Consider the following 27,280-nt stretch of genomic DNA (forward strand, 5'->3'; position numbering starts at 1 on the left):
AAAGTTGAAAATATGTTACATTTGAGCGGAGTGTCAACAGACCCTCCACAGGAGAACAAGCTGCACAGCTGCTTTCTTAAGAATTGACAAGCTCATGAGGTAAAATGCTGACTTACAAAAGACGCAAAGAACTTAACTTTTGTCACCATCAGCGTTCATTTTATTAGAGGTCCTTTCTCCAGCACAGACTGTTGTTTGTTTGTTTGTTTGTAGTGTGTATATGAGTGTAATGTCCCTGTTGGGCACATCACAAGGGTTCTGCCCTCTAACCAGTGTTCAGAACTCACACGGAGCTGAATTAAATGTCAGAATCTAAAGTCAAATCGTTACATGCCTTTAAAAAAATGTATACATTATAAATTGTACATTTTTAATTATTTGCATGCACTGAGCCATCAACAATCATGTAACTATACCTCAATTTTTGCATAATGATTTTTACGTGCCTCGTTGTATCGCGTCAGTTTCCTGGTGAAATGAACACTAGAGGCGTAACAACAACAACAACAACTTTTATTCATTTTCACACAAATCACGAGTAAAACGGCAGATTATCAGTTCATAAACACTAACTTTTCACCCTGTTCCTCACACAATGCTGCCTTATGACATCTAAACACTTTTACTATAGCGCATGACTCATTTTAACATTTGCATTATATAATCAACTACATTTAAAGCTCGTTCGAGTCTGATGAAACTGTGCGATAGCTCGACTGATAGAGCATTGCACTTGTGATGTAAAGGCGTGGGATATGAGTCCTGAAGATCACGCCAGTCCACATGTGAACACAAAGTGTCATAGCGGTTGTGTTTTTCATCTCACATTTGCTTTTTCTGACATTATTGGTTAGGTTTAGGTTTAAGGTTTAGGGTAGGGAGGTCAGTTTTATTGATTTAAAACTTGATCAAGCATTAACCTTAAAAACCTCATCTGTTTAGGAGAACATTTAACTCGCTTTTAGCGCCACACAGTGGACATTTCACCTCATAACTGTAGTATAATTCTGAAAAATATGCTGGTATTTATGTACTGTAAATAGAGAGAGACAAGCGTACAGATAGAGGTGTGTATACACATACATGCAGTATATATAAATAGAGAGAGAGAGAATGAGAGAGAGATAGATGTGGTTGTGCTCTGTGAAGGTGATTTACTTTTGTTGTGTCCGCTGTCACATCTGACCCACTGGGCGTCTCACCTTCTCACTCCAGACAATAGCAGAGGTTAATCCACTGTCAGATACAGAGACAGAGCTCAACACACACACACACACACACACACACACACACACACACACACACACACACACACACACACAGCAGATGTGCAGGATTAGCATCTTAACAGAGAGTGAAAGAGAGGTGAAAGAGCGCAGAATGAAATGATTGAACGAGCACTGCTTCTGTCAGCCCGTATGTGTGTCTCCACTGAGTACGCTCTGACCGTCCCTTTTCGTTTGGTCTTTTGTCTTTCACCTTCGTTCTGTGGTTCAGTTGGCGGCGGGTCTCTCTCTCTCTCTCTCTCTCTGCATCACACTGTTCTTGTCGTTTAACAGCGCTGAGTGTGTATCAGGCCTCCTGAGAGATCCAATGCAACGACACGGTCACGTCAGAGACACACGCCACGATGCAGTACAGGTATGACACACTTCTATTATGCACTTATATGCAACGTTACGACAGGCAAACTGTTTGTTCATGCATTTATTTGGCTATAGTGCAGCGCAACAGTAGGTCGATGACTACCAATATTATGTTTAATTTATAAAGTACTTAAAAAAACGTATTTAAAGAGTGCTTTTGCCAGGAAATGTGATAGCAAAAAATAGAAAGTAAGCCTACTAGATAAAAGACAACAATAAATGAACTAAATAATCATTTTTGATTGTTTTAAATAATGTCTAAAGAAAGAGAACATCGTTTTTAAGTACACATCTTGTCCGTTTAGTTATAGCTTTCTTTTTTTTCAGGGGGTAATGTTTGGAATCAAAAAACAAGAAATAACACGAGCAACCAATAACTGAAATGATTTTATATTTGAACTGTTAACCTGGGCAGTAATAATGAAACATTACTAGTTTGTGTTTTTTGTTTTAATACTATTATTTTAATAATAATTTTATTATTAAATCATATTGCACATACAACAGAAAAAGAAACATATCATAAAGAATATCATGAAAAATTACAAGAAGAAAAAAATAACTTAACAAGAAATAAAAATAAAACACTGTATGCAATTAGAATAGACAGACAGACAGACAGACAGACAGACAGACAGGATAGAAAGACAGACAGACAGACAGACAGATAGATAGAAAGACAGACAGACAGATAGATGACAGAAAGACAGACAGACAGATGATAGAAAGACAGACAGACAAACAGACAGACAGATAGATAGATAGATAGATAGATAGACAGACAGACAGACAGATGATTGATAGACAGACAGACAGACAGACATACAGACATACAGACAGATAGATAGACAGACAGACAGACAGATTGACAGACAGACAGACGATAGACAGACAGACAGATTGATGATAGAAAGACAGACAGATGATAGATAGACAGACAAACAGATAGATGATAGAAAGACTGACAGACATACAGACAGACAGATAGATGATAGACAGACAGACAGACAGATAGATAGACAGACAGACAGATGATAGATAGACAGACAGACAGATTGACAGACAGACAGATTGATGATAGAAAGACAGACAGATGATATATAGACAGACAAACAGATAGATGATAGAAAGACTGACAGACATACAGACAGACAGATAGATGATAGACAGACAGACAGACAGACAGATGATAGACAGACAGACAGACAGATGATAGATAGACAGACATACAGACAGATAGATATATTGACAGACAGAGAGACAGATAGACAGATAGATAGATAGACAGACAGACAGACAGACGATAAATAGACAGACAGACAGAGAGACAGATAGACAGATGATAGAAAGACAGACAGACAGACAGACGATAAATAGACAGACAGATAGATAGATAGACAGACAGACAGACGATAAATAGACAGACAGACAGATAGATAGATAGACAGACAGAGAGACAGATAGACAGATGATAGAAAGACAGACAGACAGATAGATGATAGAAAGACAGACAGACAGACTGACGATAAATAGACAGACAGACAGATAAATAGATAGACAGACAGACAGACAGACCATAGACAGATAGAGAGAAAGAAAGACTGACAGACAGACAGACAGATAGAGAGACGGACAGATAGATAGAAAGAACCAGTTTTTAATAGTATTATTATTTTATAATTTTACTAATATTGATATTAGCATGGACCTTAATACAGCAATACGGTAATACCACAGTATTTTTTGTGATGGTTATCATACTGTATAAATCACATTACACCACTATTTTGCAACTGTTGCTTTTGACAGCTTTAATGACACTAAAATGATGCGCTGCTCTGTCTCTGATTACGACGCTCTCAACGGTCTCTTTAGAGGGCGGAGTCTTAGAAAGAGGAGGTGTGTCTGAATCAGTTCCTGAACGACTAACATCACTTACAGCAGCTTTAATCCACTCGTTTTACAAATGCGCAAATGCTTTTTCACACTTGTGGTGTGTGTCTCTGATTAGCTGACTCTCTGTGTATGTTTTCCAGTTTTGTTCCTTTGTTTCGTCTTTCCCGTTGTAGTATTGCATGCTAAAGTTGAGTTTCGGGTCACAAGTGTTCAGCACTAAATACAAGTGTAACAGGGTCCAAGATGTTTTGTGTATCCAGTTTCAGAGGAAGTCATTAGTAATGCATCACATATAAGGTGTAAACGCTCAACCATTTACATTCATACGAACAGCAGCAAAGCACCACCCCTCACCTGTCAATCAACCACTGCGCAAAAAACAAGAATTTTAAACATTCATTCCCTCTTTTTGCCTTTCTTTTCCAATCTCTGCCTATCTCTGTCTCTCTCTTATCTCTGCCCTCTGTCTCTTATATATCCATCTTATTGTCTTTTTTCATCAGTTGTAAGTGAGTGTCGATAAAGACACACACATACACACACACACACACACACAGCATAATGCCACCAATTCTCTCAATGGTGATCAATACACTGATTCAATTTGTGTGTGTGTGTGTGTGTCAGTCACTGTATTGATCAGAATTGTGAGTGACAGTTAAAGCCACACCCACGTACACAGTAAATCAGTGTAATTAGCATATTAGATGAGATTGAGGGTGGGGCGTGCAGTTAGAGGAGGTGATTCTTCATCTGTCCACTTGGTTTTTTTTCCGTATGTTTTCATCCGTCCATCTGTGAGGCGCAGGAGGCTTGCAATTGCCCAGAAACATCAGCTACAAAGATTGATGCAGCACACGCACAGTTCCAGAAGTAAAAATCCCTTCGGCAAATTGATATCTTATTAATAACTTATTAATCTAACCTTTAAAGAGAGACCTTCTGTGAGCTCGATGGTATATGGTTCTGTTGAAGCCATCAATCCAAGTTATTTAGCGTTATTTCAACTCGATTTTAGCCGAATTCCTGGTGGAGAACTACACTACCCATAATCCTGAAGAGAGATCCACCAATCAGAGAATCAGAAGAGCTCTGCAGCTCCGCCCACTCCCATGATGCGCTGTGAATGACACAATCACTTGTTTATACATATCTGAATATTTTGCATTAAAATGTAAACATATAGTTTCAATATCTATGTACTTATAATCAACAACTTTGAATCAATATTTTTAGATTTTTTCCATTGTTTTTCATTTGATTGCGTCATTTGCAATGCATCGTGGGATTGTAGTTCATCTCTCATTAAAGACGTTAAGTACATAGTCTTGTATTTTGTCTTTTTGTCTGATTTTCAAATACTTTTTTGTTTCAAATGAAAGTTTGTGATGTTGTGATTCACCTCAGAGCTGGTTGCTTTGTTTCATGGTGCACAACTCTTTTATGAAGGATTTGATGTAATCCTGATGGGAAAAAACTGTTACACTCTATAGCTAAGCGCACACACACACACTTGACAACATACATGTGACAAACACACTTGCACATTGTTCAGACATGTTTTGAGTCATTATGTCAAAGAGAAACAGAAGAATTTTGTCTCAGAGACCTGCACAGGTGTGTGTGTGTGTGTGTGTGATCATCTTTCAAAACTCACAATAAACAGACTCAGGTCACACTGATCTCACGTTTGGCATGTTGTGGGTGTGATTGTTTACCGAGCGTATGCTCACGTCAAACACGCTTCATGCATGACATCAGAGCCTTCCTGCAATTGTTCTCATCACAAAACACGATAGAATAGAGAGAGAAATTGATGATGCATGAGAAAGTACAGCACTGCAGTAACGAATGAAAGAGCAGATGATGTGGAAAAGATTCTTCATCATCACCTTTTACCCTCGTTCATCTGTTTCTCAAATTTTTTCTGTTCACTCTGTCCGGTTTGGTCCATATCTCTCCTGGGATGTAATTACTTGTTATTCTTTCTCTTCTACCTTTCTGTCCTCGTTGATAAATTACAGGCTGCAGTAGTCACTTTCTGTAGCGCTCTATTCTGTCTATCTCTCTGTCTGTCTGTCTGTCATCTATCTATCTGTCTGTCTACCTATCTGTCTGTCTGTCTACCTATCTGTCTGTCATCTATCTATCTATCTGTCTGTCTGTCTGTTTATCTATCTGTCTGTCTACCTATCTGTCTGTCTGTCTGTCTGTCTACCTATCTGCCTGTCTGTCATCTGTCTATCTGTCTGTCTGTCTGTCATCTATCTATCTGTCTGTCTGTCTATCTATCTATCTGTCTGTCTGTCTGTCTGTTGTCTGTCTGTCTGTCTATCTATCTATCTGTCTGTCTGTCTGTCTGTCTACCTATCTGTCTGTCTGTCTACCTATCTGTCTGTCTGTCTGTCTGTCATCTATCTGTCTGTCTGTCTATCTATCTGTCTGTCTGTCTGTCTGTCTGTCTGTCATCTATCTATCTATCTGTCTGTCTGTCATCTATCTGTCTGTCTGTCATCTGTCTATTTGTCTCTCTGTCTGTCTGTCTGTCTGTTATCTATCTATCTATCTATCTATCTGTCTGTCTGTCTGTCAGTCATCTATCTATCTATCTGTCTGTCTGTCTGTCTGTCATCTATCTATCTATCTATCTATCTATCTATTTATCTGTCTGTATGTCTCTCTGTCTGTTCTGTCTGTCTGTCTATTCTATCTGTCTGTGTCTGTCTGTCATCTGTCTGTCTGTCTACAGTATCTGTCTATCTATCTATCTGTCTCTCTGTCTGCCACAATATCTGTGTTAAAGCTCTTGAGTGAAACAGTCACTGGCTTATATTCAGGCAAGGGTGAACTATATTATAAAGTCAGATTTTTACTGAATGCTTTAAATGTGTTTTTAGGACAAAGCTAATTTTTATGAAGGTCAGGTTGGGGCTAGTTGTCATTTTTAAATGTCATACCTTTGTACAATATTTTCACCCTAGATTTGATTTTCAGGGGCATTTTTTTCTTTTTATGTGAGCAGTTTAGCAGACCATTTAAAACAAACTGTATATCACCTATTTATGTCAAATATGTCAAGTTATTCAATACATTTATACAAATTCTCAAAAATAACTATTTATTTTCTATTACCCCAAGAATTAAACCAACACGAACTCATATTTTATATCATAATATGTATAATGGGGACTACAATAGAATATTAAGAACTATATTTAATGTTATATATTAAAAAAAGCAAGTTCCAATGTGACAACTTACCCCATACATTGTGACAACCTGCCCCACTATGGGCAATAAAGATGGAAATATTCAATAGGTTTTTTTGTAGCCATGATTTGATTTTTTGACATATAAGAATATTGTAACTAACTTCCTCGTCACTGCAAAAAGAGCATTTGTTGAAATCAAGCCACTAAAACAACTCGTTCTCATCCTCCACATTGTGATGTCACACTGTGGTAGACATTTGCATATGACCGCCTCCACAACAATACATCAACACCTACTTATCACTTGCGTAGCCCCGCCCAGTAGCGGTAAGCAGCGAGATGGCAAGTCAGTCAAGAGCAGAGAGCCAATCAGAACAGTGGGCGTTTACTGTCAAGTCTTAAAGGAGAAGCAGCACCAAAACCGAGTGTTTCGGACCGAGGGTCCAAATGAGGGAGGAAGATGATCATGTTTTACAAATACAGGACTGTTTTGTTTTTTTTTTTGTGTGCAAAAAACTTTACTGATATTATAGTTAACCTCAAGGAATGTATTAAAATAATTCAAAAACACACCATTGGGCAGTTAAAAAAAAATAGGGTTATTTTTCTTTTTGGAAAATCTTAAAGGATGAGAAAAATACTGATCTTCGCAGTGCATAAGATCGACTGACTTTATCTAGTTGGCATCACTGCACATACAGGCAGATGCTTTTTTAATCAAATTGTGTGGTGTACATTAGTCATGTTGGGTGTGTTTCATAAAGCACTTGTTGTGTAATTATTCAGCTGATGCTTTCTGATCCGATGTGACATTTTCCAGTTATTAAAGCATCCACACATTCCAGAGCTATGAGATCTGTTCATGAATCAGCCTGAATACAAACTGTGTGTGTGTGTGTGTGTGACTGAAACTCTTGACACTTTGAGTGTCTCTGCTGCGTCTTCAACTGGTGCAACTCTTGAGCATGCAATGCCACACACACACACACACTGTGCCATCTGCCGCACTCCCTGCATGCCAGAGAAACAGAGCTGCAACACACACACTCATGTTGAATGGATAAGAGCAGACAGATTTGTTTTCTTTCACCAGAGACATGCAGAGATCATGAGTGTGCTGTTCTGTCATGTTTATTACTGTTAAAAGTAACAGATGAACAGACAGACAGGAAAGAGAACAGAAGAAAGATGCGATCAAAGAGAAAGAGACAGACAGCGTGTGTGTTTACTTGGACCTGTCTGACTCTTGTACTCTCATTGTTGTTTTCACCTGATTGATGGTAAATTTGAACTATAGTAAATTCACAGACTTTCACAGCTGCTGTGAATAAAGATTTGAGCTGTTAACAAATGATTTCCGATGTCTTTAATATAATAGTGTTAGATTGTAAATCAGCAGCAGATTATTTTGTGCTCAGAATACCAGAAGAGAGAAAGCAACATTTCTTCATGATTAACTTCACAAACAACAGTGACTCAAACAACAAATCAATCTAACTCATTGCTTTCCAAAGTATGTGATAATGGAGAGCGTTTTCAGCTGTTTTAGTGGGATGAGGGGCATAAATGTTGCGAAATTGCGTTTTTTCACAAAAATGAATACGTGTAGACGCTGCCCTGCACCTGCAACATGTTCTAGATTTTAAATTCATGTTGCTTTTTACATTTTAAAGTTATTTATCTAAAGCACTCTTTGCTCCTAAAGTGTTTACTTTTTTATTTTTATAAACAGACCAGCAACGATAGAAAACGATGATCAGTAAAACATAAGTGATAAATGGCAACAATGTAGATAAATATACAGTATATATATATATATGTGTGTGTGTGTGTGTGAGTGTGTGTCAGTCTGTGTGTGTGAGTGTGTGTGTGTGAGTCTGTATGAGTGTGAGTCTGTGTGTGTGAGTGTGTGTGTGTGTGTGTGTGAGTGTGTGAGTGAGTGAGTGTGTGAGTGTGTGTGTGAGTGAGTGTGTGAGTGTGTGAGTGAGTGAGTGTGTGAGTGTGTGTGTGAGTGAGTGTGAGTCTGTGTATGTGTGAGAGTGTGCGTGTGAGTGTCTGTGTGTGTGTGTGTGTGTGTGAGTCTGTGTATGTGTGAGAGTGTGTGCGCGCGTGTGTGCGTGTGTGTGTGGGTGTGTGAGTGAGTGCGAGCGCGCATGTGTGTGTGTGAGAGTGTCTGTGTGTGTGTGTGTGTGTGAGTCTGTGTGTGTGTGTGTGTGTGTGTGTGAGTGAGTGTGTGAGTGTGTGTGTGAGTGAGTGAGTGTGAGTCTGTGTATGTGTGAGAGTGTGTGTGTGTGTGTGAGTGTGTGTGTGTTGTGTGTGTGTGTGAGTGAGTGTGAATCTGTGTATGTGTGAGAGTGTATGTGTGAGAGTGTGTGTGTGAGTGTGAGCGCGTGTGTGTGTGTGAGAGTGTCTGTGTGTGTGTCAGTCTGTGTGTGTGTGTGTGTGTGTGTGTGTGAGTGAGTGTGAGCGAGCGCGCGTGTGTGTGTGAGAGTGTCTGTGTGTGTGTCAGTCTGTGTGTGTGAGTGAGTCTGTGCGTGTGTGAGTGAGTGTGTGAGTGTGAGCGCGTGTGTGTGTGTGAGAGTGTCTGTGTGTGTGTGTCAGTCTGTGCGTGTGTGTGTGTGTGTGTGTGAGTGAGTGTGAGCGCGCGTGTGTGTGTGAGAGTGTCTGTGTGTGTGTCAGTCTGTGTGTGTGAGTGAGTCTGTGCGTGTGTGAGTGAGTGTGAGCGCGCGTGTGTGTGTGAGAGTGTCTGTGTGTGTGTCAGTCTGTGTGTGTGTGTGTGTGTGTGAGTCTGTATGAGTGTGAGTCTGTGTGTGTGAGTGTGTGTGAATTTCTTTGCTTTTCTTGTGTTTATTTGGCTTTTGTGTTTGAACAAAGAAACTCGAGCTTGAACTTTGAGGAAAAATGAGCTTTTGAAATAACATTTTTCATTAATAAAGCGAGCGGTTTGAAAGAGTGCTCTTAATCATCCATTCACAGGAGAAATAAATGAAAAGAAAGTCAGCCCAAGAGTCGAGGTGAAGCACTTTCTAACTGAATGCATTTCAAGGCGATGATGTCACTGAAAAACTCAAATGACTTTATATTTGTTCAAAAGACTTTGACATTATGAAGTATAAAAATATATTTTATGCTCCAACTATAAGATAGATCTAAAAAAAAAAAAAGGAAAACGAATAACCACATAGTCCCAAATAAACTGGCCTTGAAAGTATTCGAGTTTTGTTTCATTAACTCCCACTCGAAACGATGCACAATGCAAAATGACCGTGTGTTTTGCTTTTCTTTTGTCCCATATGAATGCACTGTACTTTTCTTTTGATAAAACCATCTTCCAGGTGCAAACACATAAATTTAAAAAGAAGTTTGTTAGGTTTTTGAACGGGACTGACTTCAGACATCCACTAAAAATCACCAGAACACCAGTTCATTTACAGTCATTGAGCAGAAAATTACTCAGAAACGTGAACGTTAGTTCTGAGAAAAGAGCCAGCAGCATCTGAGACATGCACATCACACTTGATTTCAGACATTTTAATTGTAAATGAACAAATACTTTTTGCGGGTCACTGTTTATGCTTCGATTAAACCATTAGCAGTAGACACTGTTGTTTGTTAGAAAAAGCCGAGCTCAGGTAAAGACGTCAATCTGAGAACATTAAACAAGGGTGTTTCGATCCGATCTGGCACGTACGTTTAAATGAACAAAAGGCACAGAGGACTTTAAAAACAATCGCAAATATAAACAAGTTTTCTCACAGGAAGTGGAGGGTAGTTGAACATGCAGTTCAGATCCTTCCTATGTGTGTGTGTGTGCTCTTTAGTAAGTTTTCTCTTTGGGTTTTCATCAGAAGTAGGTTAGCTCAGCAGTGGGTCTGTGTGCGTGTGTGTGTGTGTATGTTAATTGAGAAATTTCTGGAGCATCTTCCGTGTTATTTATGTAAAATTCTCCTACATTTGCAAACATGTTCTTGGCAGGCGCTTTCTTAAAGTGACTTAGAGAAAAGTGCATAAATAACTCATCAAATCGCAGCGCAGCGCAATAGATATGGTCTCTGTGATTAGCGTGAATCTGGAGTTATTACAGACGAGTCGTGCGTCAGACTCACAGTAAGCAGAACAGCTTGCGTGGTGTGAATGTAATTATAGTTCAGGTTAATAGGCCTGTTAGTTACAGAACTGGGAAATAATGGGATTATGTTTTTACTGCATTCAAAACCATTTAAATATTTATCATTGAAATAAAGAAAGAGAGAGAGAGAGAGAGAATAAAAGTTTTAGTAATATTTTATTTTTCCTTAGTGTGTATGTAACTTTAAACTTGTGTACATTTGTATTATTTAACATGGTCATATTTTCCTTATTTGTCAAGAATACATGATATATTTAGTCTTTTTTTTCCTTATGTTATGTACATTGTTTTGCACTGTTTTATTTGTATGCAGCTCAGCTGTAAACGCTTTGGCAATACAAATGTTAAAATGTTTGTCATGCCAGTAAAGCACCTTAAAACTGAAAAATCTGAGAGAAAGAAAGAAATGACTAATAAGATTTACTTAATGTTTATATCGCAAGGATTTGCACACATGTTACACGAGTAAATTCTACTTAACTTCATGACATAATGAAGTGAGTGAGTATATTTAACTTAAACATTTCAGTTAATGCAGGAATTTTACTTACAAATGTGATGGTACTTAAATGCACTTTCCTTATAAACACATATTTAATCATGTGCCACATGACATACAGAAGTCTTCTACAGTGAAGCTTAATGCATGCTACATTATGCGGTCTATTAGACAACATCCCCTTATATTGATGTGCATGCAGACCTCAACACTTGGTGCACAAAACACGATGACAGGGACAGATCAACAAAAACTCAACCAAAATAAAGAGTAAATAAACTTGTAAACAGTGAAACCATGCAAACTCATTAATTATTCAAGCATGGTGCATGCTGGGAACACAATCTTCAAAAAGTTAAGTAAAATTAATTTCATTTATCAATGAAATTTACTCAAATTAAAGAATAAATATGACAAGGTTTCCTACTTTAGGATTGATACATGATGACACATTGTAAAGAAAACAAAGTATCATAAATTATATTTACTTATGAGCTAGAGGATACATTTTTACATGCTTGAGTTGAGTGAAAATGTAGAATTTAATATTTTCAAGTTCAAATTTTAATTCACTTATTCAGTGTAGAAATAACTTAATATTTTCTGCTACTATATATTTCACCACAAAATCAATGTTTTCAGTTTAGTTAGTGAGTTAGTGAATGAGTGAGTGAGTTAGAAAGAAAGAAAAAAGAAAGAGAGTTAGTTAGAAAGAAAGACAGAGAGAAAGAAAGAAAAGAGAACGTTAGTCAGTTAGTCAGTTAGTTAGTTAGAAAGAAAGAAAGAAAGAAAATAGTTTGTTTATTTAATCAGTTAGAAAGAAGGAAAGAAAGAAAAGAGAGATAGATAGATAGATAGATAGATAGATAGATAGATAGATAGATAGGAAAAAGAAGGAAAGAAAGAAAAGAGAAAGTTAGTTAGAAAGAAGGAAAGAAAAGAGAAAGTTAGAAAGAAGGAAAGAAAGAAAAGAGAAAGTTAGAAAGAAAGAAGGAAAGAAAAGAGATAGATAGATAGATAGATAGATAGATAGATAGATAGATAGATAGGAAAAAGAAGGAAAGAAAGAAAAGAGAAAGTTAGTTAGAAAGAAGGAAAGAAAAGAGAAAGTTAGAAAGAAGGAAAGAAAGAAAAGAGATAGATAGATAGATAGAAAAAAGAAGGAAAGAAAGAAAAGAGAAAGTTAGAAATAAAGAAGGAAAGAAAAGAGATAGATAGATAGATAGATAGATAGATAGATAGAAAAAAGAAGGAAAGAAAGAAAAGAGAAAGTTAGTTAGAAAGAAAGAAAAAAGAGAGATTTAGTTAGAAAGAAAAAAGAAAAGAGAGATTTAGTTCATTAGTTAGAAAGAAAAGAGTTAGAAAGAAAGAAGGACAGAAAGAAAAAAGAAAAGAGTTAGTTAATTAGTTAGAAAGAAAGAAAAAGAAAAAGAGAGATTTAGTTAGAAAAAAGAAAAAAGAAAAGAGAGATTTAGTTCGTTAGTTAGAAAGAAAAGAGTTAGAAAGAAAGAAAGAAAGAAAGAGAAAAAGAGATTTAGTTTGTTAGAAAGAAAGAAAGAGAAAGATTTAGTTAGTTAGAAAGAAAAAGAAAGAATGAAAAAGAGATAGATAGTTAAGAAAAAGAAAGAAAGAGAGAAAGTTAGTTAGAAAGAAAGAAAAAAGGAAAGAAAAGAGATAGATAGAAAAAAGAAGGAAAGAAAGAAAAGAGAAAGTTAGTTAGAAAGAAAAAAGGAAAGAAAGAAAAGAGATAGATAGATAGATAGAAAAAAGAAGGAAAGAAAGAAAAGAGAAAGTTAGTTGGAAAGAAAGAAAAGAGATAGATAGAAAAAAGAAGAAAGAAAAGAGAGATAGATAGATAGATAGATAGATAGATAGAAAAAAGAAGGAAAGAAAGAAAAGAGAAAGTTAGAAAGAAAGAAAAAAGGAAAGAAAAGAGATAGATAGAAAAAAGAAGGAAAGAAAGAAAAGAGAAAGTTAGTTGGAAAGAAAAAAGGAAAGAAAGAAAAGAGAAAGTTAGTTGGAAAGAAAGAAGAGATAGATAGAAAAAAGAAGGAAAGAAAGAAAAGAGAAAGTTAGTTGGAAAGAAAGAAGAGATAGATAGAAAAAAGAAGGAAAGAAAGAAAAGAGAAAGTTAGTTAGAAAGAAAAAAGGAAAGAAAGAAAGAGATAGATAGATAGATAGAAAAAAGAAGGAAAGAAAGAAAAGAGAAAGTTAGAAAGAAAAAAGGAAAGAAAAGAGATAGATAGAAAAAAGAAGGAAAGAAAGAAAAGAGAAAGTTAGTTGGAAAGAAAGAAGAGATAGAAAAAAGAAGGAAAGAAAGAAAAGAGAAAGTTAGTTAGAAAGAAAGAAAAAAGGAAAGAAAAGAGATAGATAGAAAAAAGAAGGAAAGAAAGAAAAGAGAAAGTTAGTTAGAAAGAAAAAAGGAAAGAAAGAAAAGAGATAGATAGATAGATAGAAAAAAGAAGGAAAGAAAGAAAAGAGAAAGTTAGTTGGAAAGAAAGAAAAGAGAGATAGATAGATAGATAGATAGATAGATAGAAAAAAGAAGGAAAGAAAGAAAAGAGAAAGTTAGAAAGAAAGAAAAAAGGAAAGAAAAGAGATAGATAGATAGAAAAAACAAGGAAAGAAAGAAAAGAGAAAGTTAGTTGGAAAGAAAAAAGGAAAGAAAGAAAAGAGAAAGTTAGTTGGAAAGAAAGAAGAGATAGATAGAAAAAAGAAGGAAAGAAAGAAAAGAGAAAGTTAGTTGGAAAGAAAGAAAAGAGATAGATAGAAAAAAGAAGGAAAGAAAGAAAAGAGAGATAGATAGATAGATAGATAGATATATAGATAGATAGATAGAAAAAAGAAGGAAAGAAAGAGAAAGTTAGAAAGAAAGAAAAAAGGAAAGAAAAGAGATAGATAGAAAAAAGAAGGAAAGAAAGAAAAGAAAGTTAGTTGGAAAGAAAAAAGGAAAGAAAGAAAAGAGAAAGTTAGTTGGAAAGAAAGAAGAGATAGATAGAAAAAAGAAGGAAAGAAAGAAAAGAGAAAGTTAGTTGGAAAGAAAGAAGAGATAGATAGAAAAAAGAAGGAAAGAAAGAAAAGAGAAAGTTAGTTAGAAAGAAAAAAGGAAAGAAAGAAAGAGATAGATAGATAGATAGAAAAAAGAAGGAAAGAAAGAAAAGAGAAAGTTAGAAAGAAAAAAGGAAAGAAAAGAGATAGATAGAAAAAAGAAGGAAAGAAAGAAAAGAGAAAGTTAGTTGGAAAGAAAGAAGAGATAGAAAAAAGAAGGAAAGAAAGAAAAGAGAAAGTTAGTTAGAAAGAAAGAAAAAAGGAAAGAAAAGAGATAGATAGAAAAAAGAAGGAAAGAAAGAAAAGAGAAAGTTAGTTAGAAAGAAAAAAGGAAAGAAAGAAAAGAGATAGATAGATAGATAGAAAAAAGAAGGAATGAAAGAAAAGAGAAAGTTAGTTGGAAAGAAAGAAAAGAGAGATAGATAGATAGATAGATAGATAGATAGATAGAAAAAAGAAGGAAAGAAAGAAAAGAGAAAGTTAGAAAGAAAGAAAAAAGGAAAGAAAAGAGATAGATAGATAGAAAAAACAAGGAAAGAAAGAAAAGAGAAAGTTAGTTGGAAAGAAAAAAGGAAAGAAAGAAAAGAGAAAGTTAGTTGGAAAGAAAGAAGAGATAGATAGAAAAAAGAAGGAAAGAAAGAAAAGAGAAAGTTAGTTGGAAAGAAAGAAAAGAGATAGATAGAAAAAAGAAGGAAAGAAAGAAAAGAGAGATAGATAGATAGATAGATAGATAGATATATAGATAGATAGATAGAAAAAAGAAGGAAAGAAAGAAAAGAGAGATAGATAGATAGATAGATAGATAGATAGAAAAAAGAAGGAAAGAAAGAAAAGAGAAAGTTAGTTAGAAAGAAAAAAGGAAAGAAAGAAAGAGATAGATAGATAGATAGAAAAAAGAAGGAAAGAAAGAAAAGAGAAAGAAAGAAAGAAAAAAGGAAAGAAAAGAGATAGATAGATAGAAAAAACAAGGAAAGAAAGAAAAGAGAAAGTTAGTTGGAAAGAAAGAAAAGAGATAGATAGAAAAAAGAAGGAAAGAAAGAAAAGAGAAAGTTAGTTAGAAAGAAAGAAAAAAGGAAAGAAAGAAAAGAGATAGATAGATAGAAAAAAGAAGGAAAGAAAGAAAAGAGAAAGTTAGTTAGAAAGAAAGAAAAAAGGAAAGAAAAGAGATAGATAGAAAAAAGAAGGAAAGAAAGAAAAGAGAAAGTTAGAAAGAAAAAAGGAAAGAAAAGAGATAGATAGAAAAAAGAAGGAAAGAAAGAAAAGAGAAAGTTAGTTGGAAAGAAAGAAGAGATAGATAGAAAAAAGAAGGAAAGAAAGAAAAGAGAAAGTTAGTTAGAAAGAAAAAAGGAAAGAAAGAAAGAGATAGATAGATAGATAGATAGAAAAAAGAAGGAAAGAAAGAAAAGAGAAAGTTAGTTAGAAAGAAAAAAGGAAAGAAAGAAAAGAGATAGATAGATAGATAGAAAAAAGAAGGAAAGAAAGAAAAGAGAAAGTTAGTTAGAAAGAAAGAAAAAAGGAAAGAAAAGAGATAGATAGAAAAAAGAAGGAAAGAAAGAAAAGAGAAAGTTAGTTAGAAAGAAAAAAGGAAAGAAAGAAAAGAGATAGATAGATAGATAGAAAAAAGAAGGAAAGAAAGAAAAGAGAAAGTTAGTTGGAAAGAAAGAAAAGAGATAGATAGAAAAAAGAAGGAAAGAAAGAAAAGAGAGATAGATAGATAGATAGATAGATAGATAGAAAAAAGAAGGAAAGAAAGAAAAGAGAAAGTTAGAAAGAAAGAAAAAAGGAAAGAAAAGAGATAGATAGAAAAAAGAAGGAAAGAAAGAAAAGAGAAAGTTAGTTGGAAAGAAAAAAGGAAAGAAAGAAAAGAGAAAGTTAGTTGGAAAGAAAGAAGAGATAGATAGAAAAAAGAAGGAAAGAAAGAAAAGAGAAAGTTAGTTGGAAAGAAAGAAGAGATAGATAGAAAAAAGAAGGAAAGAAAGAAAAGAGAAAGTTAGTTAGAAAGAAAAAAGGAAAGAAAGAAAGAGATAGATAGATAGATAGAAAAAAGAAGGAAAGAAAGAAAAGAGAAAGTTAGTTGGAAAGAAAGAAAAGAGAGATAGATAGATAGATAGATAGATAGATAGATAGAAAAAAGAAGGAAAGAAAGAAAAGAGAAAGTTAGAAAGAAAGAAAAAAGGAAAGAAAAGAGATAGATAGATAGAAAAAACAAGGAAAGAAAGAAAAGAGAAAGTTAGTTGGAAAGAAAAAAGGAAAGAAAGAAAAGAGAAAGTTAGTTGGAAAGAAAGAAGAGATAGATAGAAAAAAGAAGGAAAGAAAGAAAAGAGAAAGTTAGTTGGAAAGAAAGAAAAGAGATAGATAGAAAAAAGAAGGAAAGAAAGAAAAGAGAGATAGATAGATAGATAGATAGATATATAGATAGATAGATAGATAGAAAAAAGAAGGAAAGAAAGAAAAGAGAGATAGATAGATAGATAGAAAAAAGAAGGAAAGAAAGAAAAGAGAAAGTTAGTTAGAAAGAAAAAAGGAAAGAAAGAAAGAGATAGATAGATAGATAGAAAAAAGAAGGAAAGAAAGAAAAGAGAAAGAAAGAAAGAAAAAAGGAAAGAAAAGAGATAGATAGATAGAAAAAACAAGGAAAGAAAGAAAAGAGAAAGTTAGTTGGAAAGAAAGAAAAGAGATAGATAGAAAAAAGAAGGAAAGAAAGAAAAGAGAAAGTTAGTTAGAAAGAAAGAAAAAAGGAAAGAAAGAAAAGAGATAGATAGATAGATAGAAAAAAGAAGGAAAGAAAGAAAAGAGAAAGTTAGTTAGAAAGAAAGAAAAAAGGAAAGAAAGAAAAGAGATAGATAGAAAAAAGAAGGAAAGAAAGAAAAGAGAAAGTTAGAAAGAAAAAAGGAAAGAAAAGAGATAGATAGAAAAAAGAAGGAAAGAAAGAAAAGAGAAAGTTAGTTGGAAAGAAAGAAGAGATAGATAGAAAAAAGAAGGAAAGAAAGAAAAGAGAAAGTTAGTTAGAAAGAAAAAAGGAAAGAAAGAGATAGATAGATAGATAGATAGAAAAAAGAAGGAAAGAAAGAAAAGAGAAAGTTAGTTAGAAAGAAAAAAGGAAAGAAAGAAAAGAGATAGATAGATAGATAGAAAAAAGAAGGAAAGAAAGAAAAGAGAAAGTTAGTTAGAAAGAAAGAAAAAAGGAAAGAAAAGAGATAGATAGAAAAAAGAAGGAAAGAAAGAAAAGAGAAAGTTAGTTAGAAAGAAAAAAGGAAAGAAAGAAAAGAGATAGATAGATAGATAGAAAAAAGAAGGAAAGAAAGAAAAGAGAAAGTTAGAAAGAAAGAAAAAAGGAAAGAAAAGAGATAGATAGAAAAAAGAAGGAAAGAAAGAAAAGAGAAAGTTAGTTGGAAAGAAAAAAGGAAAGAAAGAAAAGAGAAAGTTAGTTGGAAAGAAAGAAGAGATAGAAAAAAGAAGGAAAGAAAGAAAAGAGAAAGTTAGTTAGAAAGAAAAAAGGAAAGAAAGAAAGAGATAGATAGATAGATAGAAAAAAGAAGGAAAGAAAGAAAAGAGAAAGTTAGAAAGAAAAAAGGAAAGAAAAGAGATAGATAGAAAAAAGAAGGAAAGAAAGAAAAGAGAAAGTTAGTTGGAAAGAAAGAAGAGATAGAAAAAAGAAGGAAAGAAAGAAAAGAGAAAGTTAGTTAGAAAGAAAGAAAAAAGGAAAGAAAAGAGATAGATAGAAAAAAGAAGGAAAGAAAGAAAAGAGAAAGTTAGTTAGAAAGAAAAAAAGGAAAGAAAGAAAAGAGATAGATAGATAGATAGAAAAAAGAAGGAAAGAAAGAAAAGAGAAAGTTAGTTGGAAAGAAAGAAAAGAGAGATAGATAGATAGATAGATAGATAGAAAAAAGAAGGAAAGAAAGAAAAGAGAAAGTTAGAAAGAAAGAAAAAAGGAAAGAAAAGAGATAGATAGATAGAAAAAACAAGGAAAGAAAGAAAAGAGAAAGTTAGTTGGAAAGAAAAAAGGAAAGAAAGAAAAGAGAAAGTTAGTTGGAAAGAAAGAAGAGATAGATAGAAAAAAGAAGGAAAGAAAGAAAAGAGAAAGTTAGTTGGAAAGAAAGAAAAGAGATAGATAGAAAAAAGAAGGAAAGAAAGAAAAGAGAGATAGATAGATAGATAGATAGATATATAGATAGATAGATAGAAAAAAGAAGGAAAGAAAGAAAAGAGAGATAGATAGATAGATAGATAGATAGAAAAAAGAAGGAAAGAAAGAAAAGAGAAAGTTAGTTAGAAAGAAAAAAGGAAAGAAAGAAAGAGATAGATAGATAGATAGAAAAAAGAAGGAAAGAAAGAAAAGAGAAAGAAAGAAAGAAAAAAGGAAAGAAAAGAGATAGATAGATAGAAAAAACAAGGAAAGAAAGAAAAGAGAAAGTTAGTTGGAAAGAAAGAAAAGAGATAGATAGAAAAAAGAAGGAAAGAAAGAAAAGAGAAAGTTAGTTAGAAAGAAAGAAAAAAGGAAAGAAAGAAAAGAGATAGATAGATAGATAGAAAAAAGAAGGAAAGAAAGAAAAGAGAAAGTTAGTTAGAAAGAAAGAAAAAAGGAAAGAAAAGAGATAGATAGAAAAAAGAAGGAAAGAAAGAAAAGAGAAAGTTAGAAAGAAAAAAGGAAAGAAAAGAGATAGATAGAAAAAAGAAGGAAAGAAAGAAAAGAGAAAGTTAGTTGGAAAGAAAGAAGAGATAGATAGAAAAAAGAAGGAAAGAAAGAAAAGAGAAAGTTAGTTAGAAAGAAAAAAGGAAAGAAAGAAAAGAGATAGATAGATAGATAGATAGATAGATAGATAGATAGATAGATAGAAAAAAGAAGGAAAGAAAGAAAAGAGAAAGTTAGTTAGAAAGAAAGAAAAAAGGAAAGAAAAGAGATAGATAGAAAAAAGAAGGAAAGAAAGAAAAGAGAAAGTTAGTTAGAAAGAAAAAAGGAAAGAAAGAAAAGAGATAGATAGATAGATAGAAAAAAGAAGGAAAGAAAGAAAAGAGAAAGTTAGTTGGAAAGAAAGAAAAGAGAGATAGATAGATAGATAGATAGATAGAAAAAAGAAGGAAAGAAAGAAAAGAGAAAGTTAGAAAGAAAGAAAAAAGGAAAGAAAAGAGATAGATAGATAGAAAAAACAAGGAAAGAAAGAAAAGAGAAAGTTAGTTGGAAAGAAAAAAGGAAAGAAAGAAAAGAGAAAGTTAGTTGGAAAGAAAGAAGAGATAGATAGAAAAAAGAAGGAAAGAAAGAAAAGAGAAAGTTAGTTGGAAAGAAAGAAAAGAGATAGATAGAAAAAAGAAGGAAAGAAAGAAAAGAGAGATAGATAGATAGATAGATAGATATATAGATAGATAGATAGATAGAAAAAAGAAGGAAAGAAAGAAAAGAGAGATAGATAGATAGATAGATAGATAGATAGAAAAAAGAAGGAAAGAAAGAAAAGAGAAAGTTAGTTAGAAAGAAAAAAGGAAAGAAAGAAAGAGATAGATAGATAGATAGAAAAAAGAAGGAAAGAAAGAAAAGAGAAAGAAAGAAAGAAAAAAGGAAAGAAAAGAGATAGATAGATAGAAAAAACAAGGAAAGAAAGAAAAGAGAAAGTTAGTTGGAAAGAAAGAAAAGAGATAGATAGAAAAAAGAAGGAAAGAAAGAAAAGAGAAAGTTAGTTAGAAAGAAAGAAAAAAGGAAAGAAAGAAAAGAGATAGATAGATAGATAGAAAAAAGAAGGAAAGAAAGAAAAGAGAAAGTTAGTTAGAAAGAAAGAAAAAAGGAAAGAAAGAAAAGAGATAGATAGAAAAAAGAAGGAAAGAAAGAAAAGAGAAAGTTAGAAAGAAAAAAGGAAAGAAAAGAGATAGATAGAAAAAAGAAGGAAAGAAAGAAAAGAGAAAGTTAGTTGGAAAGAAAGAAGAGATAGATAGAAAAAAGAAGGAAAGAAAGAAAAGAGAAAGTTAGTTAGAAAGAAAAAAGGAAAGAAAGAAAGAGATAGATAGATAGATAGATAGAAAAAAGAAGGAAAGAAAGAAAAGAGAAAGTTAGTTAGAAAGAAAAAGGAAAGAAAGAAAAGAGATAGATAGATAGATAGAAAAAAGAAGGAAAGAAAGAAAAGAGAAAGTTAGTTAGAAAGAAAGAAAAAAGGAAAGAAAAGAGATAGATAGAAAAAAGAAGGAAAGAAAGAAAAGAGAAAGTTAGTTAGAAAGAAAAAAGGAAAGAAAGAAAAGAGATAGATAGATAGATAGAAAAAAGAAGGAAAGAAAGAAAAGAGAAAGTTAGTTGGAAAGAAAGAAAAGAGATAGATAGAAAAAAGAAGGAAAGAAAGAAAAGAGAGATAGATAGATAGATAGATAGATAGAAAAAAGAAGGAAAGAAAGAAAAGAGAAAGTTAGAAAGAAAGAAAAAGGAAAGAAAAGAGATAGATAGAAAAAAGAAGGAAAGAAAGAAAAGAGAAAGTTAGTTGGAAAGAAAAAAGGAAAGAAAGAAAAGAGAAAGTTAGTTGGAAAGAAAGAAGAGATAGATAGAAAAAAGAAGGAAAGAAAGAAAAGAGAAAGTTAGTTGGAAAGAAAGAAGAGATAGATAGAAAAAAGAAGGAAAGAAAGAAAAGAGAAAGTTAGTTAGAAAGAAAAAAGGAAAGAAAGAAAGAGATAGATAGATAGATAGAAAAAAGAAGGAAAGAAAGAAAAGAGAAAGTTAGAAAGAAAAAAGGAAAGAAAAGAGATAGATAGAAAAAAGAAGGAAAGAAAGAAGAGATAGATAGAAAAAAGAAGGAAAGAAAGAAAAGAGAAAGTTAGTTAGAAAGAAAAAAGGAAAGAAAGAAAGAGATAGATAGATAGATAGATAGATAGATAGATAGATAGATAGATAGAAAAAAGAAGGAAAGAAAGAAAAGAGAAAGTTAGTTAGAAAGAAAAAAGTAAAGAAAGAAAAGAGATAGATAGATAGATAGATAGATAGATAGATAGAAAAAAGAAGGAAAGAAAGAAAAGAGAAAGTTAGTTAGAAAGAAAGAAAAAAGGAAAGAAAAGAGATAGATAGAAAAAAGAAGGAAAGAAAGAAAAGAGAAAGTTAGTTAGAAAGAAAAAAGGAAAGAAAGAAAAGAGATAGATAGATAGATAGAAAAAAGAAGGAAAGAAAGAAAAGAGAAAGTTAGTTGGAAAGAAAGAAAAGAGAGATAGATAGATAGATAGATAGATAGAAAAAAGAAGGAAAGAAAGAAAAGAGAGATAGATAGATAGATAGATAGATAGATAGAAAAAAGAAGGAAAGAAAGAAAAGAGAAAGTTAGAAAGAAAGAAAAAAGGAAAGAAAAGAGATAGATAGAAAAAAGAAGGAAAGAAAGAAAAGAGAAAGTTAGTTGGAAAGAAAAAAGGAAAGAAAGAAAAGAGAAAGTTAGTTGGAAAGAAAGAAGAGATAGATAGAAAAAAGAAGGAAAGAAAGAAAAGAGAAAGTTAGTTGGAAAGAAAGAAGAGATAGATAGAAAAAAGAAGGAAAGAAAGAAAAGAGAAAGTTAGTTAGAAAGAAAAAAGGAAAGAAAGAAAGAGATAGATAGATAGATAGAAAAAAGAAGGAAAGAAAGAAAAGAGAAAGTTAGAAAGAAAAAAGGAAAGAAAAGAGATAGATAGAAAAAAGAAGGAAAGAAAGAAAAGAGAAAGTTAGTTGGAAAGAAAGAAGAGATAGATAGAAAAAAGAAGGAAAGAAAGAAAAGAGAAAGTTAGTTAGAAAGAAAAAAGGAAAGAAAGAAAGAGATAGATAGATAGATAGATAGATAGATAGATAGATAGAAAAAAGAAGGAAAGAAAGAAAAGAGAAAGTTAGTTAGAAAGAAAAAAGGAAAGAAAGAAAAGAGATAGATAGATAGATAGAAAAAAGAAGGAAAGAAAGAAAAGAGAAAGTTAGTTGGAAAGATAGAAAAGAGAGATAGATAGATAGATAGATAGATAGAAAAAAGAAGGAAAGAAAGAAAAGAGAGATAGATAGATAGATAGATAGATAGATAGAAAAAAGAAGGAAAGAAAGAAAAGAGAAAGTTAGAAAGAAAGAAAAAAGGAAAGAAAAGAGATAGATAGAAAAAAGAAGGAAAGAAAGAAAAGAGAAAGTTAGTTGGAAAGAAAAAAGGAAAGAAAGAAAAGAGAAAGTTAGTTGGAAAGAAAGAAAAGAGATAGATAGAAAAAAGAAGGAAAGAAAGAAAAGAGAAAGTTAGTTGGAAAGAAAGAAAAGAGATAGATAGAAAAAAGAAGGAAAGAAAGAAAAGAGAGATAGATAGATAGATAGATAGATAGATAGAAAAAAGAAGGAAAGAAAGAAAAGAGAGATAGATAGATAGATAGATAGATAGATAGATAGATAGATAGATAGATAGATAGAAAAAAGAAGGAAAGAAAGAAAAGAGAAAGTTAGTTAGAAAGAAAAAAGGAAAGAAAGAAAGAGATAGATAGATAGATAGAAAAAAGAAGGAAAGAAAGAAAAGAGAAAGTTAGAAAGAAAGAAAAAAGGAAAGAAAAGAGATAGATAGAAAAAACAAGGAAAGAAAGAAAAGAGAAAGTTAGTTGGAAAGAAAGAAAAGAGATAGATAGAAAAAAGAAGGAAAGAAAGAAAAGAGAAAGTTAGTTAGAAAGAAAGAAAAAAGGAAAGAAAGAAAAGAGAAAGTTAGAAAGAAAAAAGGAAAGAAAAGAGATAGATAGAAAAAAGAAGGAAAGAAAGAAAAGAGAAAGTTAGAAAGAAAAAAGGAAAGAAAAGAGATAGATAGAAAAAAGAAGGAAAGAAAGAAAAGAGAAAGTTAGTTGGAAAGAAAGAAGAGATAGATAGAAAAAAGAAGGAAAGAAAGAAAAGAGAAAGTTAGTTAGAAAGAAAAAAGGAAAGAAAGAAAGAGATAGATAGATAGATAGATAGATAGATAAAAGAAGGAAAGAAAGAAAAGAGAAAGTTAGTTAGAAAGAAAAAAGGAAAGAAAGAAGAGAGATAGATAGATAGATAGATAGAAAAAAGAAGGAAAGAAAGAAAAGAGAAAGTTAGTTGGAAAGAAAGAAAAGAGATAGATAGAAAAAAGAAGGAAAGAAAGAAAAGAGAGATAGATAGATAGATAGATAGATAGATAGAAAAAAGAAGGAAAGAAAGAAAAGAGAAAGTTAGAAAGAAAGAAAAAAGGAAAGAAAAGAGATAGATAGAAAAAAGAAGGAAAGAAAGAAAAGAGAAAGTTAGTTGGAAAGAAAAAAGGAAAGAAAGAAAAGAGAAAGTTAGTTGGAAAGAAAGAAGAGATAGATAGAAAAAAGAAGGAAAGAAAGAAAAGAGAAAGTTAGTTGGAAAGAAAGAAAAGAGATAGATAGAAAAAAGAAGGAAAGAAAGAAAAGAGAGATAGATAGATAGATAGATAGATAGATAGATAGATAGATAGATAGATAGATAGATAGATAGATAGATAGATAGATAGATAGAAAAAAGAAGGAAAGAAAGAAAAGAGAAAGTTAGTTAGAAAGAAAAAAGGAAAGAAAGAAAGAGATAGATAGATAGATAGAAAAAAGAAGGAAAGAAAGAAAAGAGAAAGTTAGAAAGAAAGAAAAAAGGAAAGAAAAGAGATAGATAGATAGAAAAAACAAGGAAAGAAAGAAAAGAGAAAGTTAGTTGGAAAGAAAGAAAAGAGATAGATAGAAAAAAGAAGGAAAGAAAGAAAAGAGAAAGTTAGTTAGAAAGAAAGAAAAAAGGAAAGAAAGAAAAAAGATAGATAGATAGATAGAAAAAAGAAGGAAAGAAAGAAAAGAGAAAGTTAGTTAGAAAGAAGGAAAGAAAGAAAGAAGAGAGATAGATAGAAAAAAGAAGGAAAGAAAGAAAAGAGAAAGTTAGTTAGAAAGAAAAAAGGAAAGAAAGAAAAGAGATAGATAGATAGATAGAAAAAGAAGGAAAGAAAGAAAAGAGAAAGTTAGTTGGAAAGAAAGAAAAGAGATAGATAGAAAAAAGAAGGAAAGAAAGAAAAGAGAGATAGATAGATAGATAGATAGATAGATAGAAAAAAGAAGGAAAGAAAGAAAAGAGAAAGTTAGAAAGAAAGAAAAAGGAAAGAAAAGAGATAGATAGAAAGAAGGAAAGAAAGAAAAGAGAAAGTTAGTTGGAAAGAAAGAAGGAAAGAAAGAAAAGAGATAGTTAGTTAGAAAGAAAGAAGAGATAGATAGAAAAAAGAAGGAAAGAAAGAAAAGAGAAAGTTAGTTGGAAAGAAAGAAAGAGATAGATAGAAAAAGAAGGAAAGAAAGAAAGAGAGATAGATAGATAGATAGATAGATAGATAGATAGATAGATAGATAGATAGAAAAAGAAGGAAAGAAAGAAAAGAGAAAGTTAGTTAGAAAGAAAAAAGGAAAGAAAGAAGAGAGATAGATAGATAGATAGAAAAAAGAAGGAAAGAAAGAAAAGAGAAGTTAGTTAGAAAGAAAGAAAAAAGAGAGATTTAGTTAGAAAGAGATAGAAAGATAGAAAGAACATTAGAAAGAAAGAAAGAGTAGAAAGTTAGTTGGAAAGAAAGAAAAAGAGATAGATAGTTAATTAGTTAGAAAGAAAGAAAAAGAAAAAGAGAGATTTAGTTAGAAAGAAAGAAAAAAGAAAGAAAGAGAGATTTAGTTCGTTAGTTAGAAAGAAAAGAGTTAGAAAGAAAGAAAGAAAGAAAGAGAAAAAGAGATTTAGTTTGTTAGAAAGAAAGAAAGAGAAAGATTTAGTTAGTTAGAAAGAAAAAGAAAAATGAAAAAGAGAGATTTAAGAAAGAAAGAAAGAGAGAAAGTTAGTTATTTTTTGTTAGTCAGTTAGTTAGTTAGTTAGTTAGTTAGTTAGAGTCTGCTTGAAAAATCTGAAATCAATGCTTCCACAATAATAGACTGCCTAACACACTGATATCTTGTTCAAATAACTGAGCGATGATCTGAGAGTTTGTTTGTGGATGATGTGTGTGGACTGATTATTTTTGATCAGATTTTGAAGAAGATCGAGTCATCTTTGTGCGAAATAAACACCAGACAGTCCATGAAGATATAATGTTCATTTTCAACCTAGTCTCATAGAATAACTGTTACTCTATATACATTTTTGCAAACTGAGTTTTACGTTTTGCCACAGTTTTTCTGGTGAAATGAACACTAGAGGCGCTACAACAACTGTGCGTTTTATTGATTTTTACCCAAATCATGAGTACAACAGCTGATTACGACTTTATAAAAACATATTTTTCTCTTTATTACTCACCCCAATTATGATATCAAAACACTTTTACTTTATCGCATAATTTGAAAAAAGATCAATTTTAATGCTGTATTACAGAATGTGATTAGCTTGCTTAGTAGCTCACCTTATAGTGTTGGACTTTGGACTCGGAAGACCGCGGTTCCAGTCCAGCCAAAGGCGCATGAAAGTGAAAATAGCGAAATTCATAGAGGAGACACGAAATGACACAGAAAATGTGCTTTTCATTTCTAATTATCATTTTAAAACATTATGGGTAATGTTTAGGTGTTGGTTCAGAGTAAGGATGTCTGTTTTGTTAAAATCTCGTTTATCTTTTAGGACACTGTTGGTTAGGTTTAGGTTATAGTTTTATGTTAGGAGGTGCATTTTACTCATTAAAACCTCCATCTAATATTCACCTTAAAAACCTCGTCTAATTACGACATCATTTCACTCGCTTTTGGCGCCCCCCGCTGGACATTTCACTTGGAAACTGCAGCCAAACGTGTAATGAAGCACGTAATTTCAGTTTTGCAAAAACGTTGCAGTGCTCACGTCATTTCATAAGATCAGATGGTTAATTTGTATGTTAAAATTGTAAGTATTTGACAGCAATGGCAAAATTAGAATGCATTTGAATGTGGTTTTATAAATGCATGTTTTTTTATTTTGTTTTTATTTTTTTAATTTTTGTCACATATAGCGCTGTGGACTTCTGGAAAGTAAAGTTCTGTAAAAAAAAAAATGTCATTCTCTCAACATTTTTTAATTTCTATTTTATTAATAAAAATATATATATTTTTTTACATTTATTTATTTTTTGGAAAGTCATGAAAATTCCCACCACAGTGTAATTTACAGCACATCTCAAATTCTGTATTAATGGATTTCTGTGCTGGAAATGACGCTGATGGAAATGACATTTTTTAACATATTTAAAATAAAATGACAGACTCATTTGTATTGCTAAGGCTAATTTCATAGCTAACATTTTATGTATCCTAAATACACACAATTAAATCGTAGTTTCACAATTGTTGTGTTATTTGGCAAAATGTCATATTATTAGAAAATGACACTCAATAAAAATACTTGTTGAAAAATCAATAGAAATTATTTTCACACAATAAATATTGAAATGGTTTGTGTTTATTTTATTCATTGTTTAGATGATCGCAGTTTTAAACATGTAATAATTTGTATTTTTATAATGTATTTTCATACTTTAAAATTGAAAGTCTGGGACCAGACTAAAACAGTCAAATCTATACATAAAAGACATTTGAAGAGTAACAAAAATTAATGATGAGTTTTCCAATTCAGTTTTATTATATATATATATATATATACTGTATATAATGTTAATTTGAATTATGTTTGTTTGAATAAAAGTGCCCGAAATCTAATCACACATAAATATAAATGGTTAATGGTTGTCACTCTGGTTACTATAGCAACAGTCTCTTGTAGATGTAAATGACCTGGTGTGGTACGTGTGTCACTGTATGTCCTGTATGTTTGTGTTTCATGTATGATGGTTTTAGATTGGTTTGAGTTATAACAGTTCTGATATTGACAGAAGAGACACCAGGCATGTGATTTCTGAATTCAAAACCGAATACATACACTTATTCTCTCTCATAGTGATTG

General features: G+C 32.1%; 1 protein-coding gene across 5 annotated transcripts in view; it reads left to right on the top strand.

Annotated features, from left to right (window-relative positions):
- LOC127430055 (cGMP-dependent 3',5'-cyclic phosphodiesterase-like) overlaps positions 1 to 27,280 on the top strand; it is a 196,509-nt gene that overhangs the window by 61,630 nt on the left and 107,599 nt on the right. For 2 of the 5 annotated variants that reach the window (XM_051679494.1, XM_051679493.1), the window contains exon 3: positions 1,560 to 1,641. The exons of the other annotated variants lie outside the window; for them this stretch is intronic. In XM_051679494.1, the coding sequence (XP_051535454.1) occupies positions 1,560 to 1,641 (82 nt within the window). The remainder of the gene's footprint in view (positions 1 to 1,559; positions 1,642 to 27,280) is intronic. 5 annotated transcript variants of the gene reach the window in all.

The sequence above is a fragment of the Myxocyprinus asiaticus genome, chromosome 39, assembly GCF_019703515.2.
Source record: "Myxocyprinus asiaticus isolate MX2 ecotype Aquarium Trade chromosome 39, UBuf_Myxa_2, whole genome shotgun sequence".
Taxonomy (NCBI): domain Eukaryota; kingdom Metazoa; phylum Chordata; class Actinopteri; order Cypriniformes; family Catostomidae; genus Myxocyprinus; species Myxocyprinus asiaticus.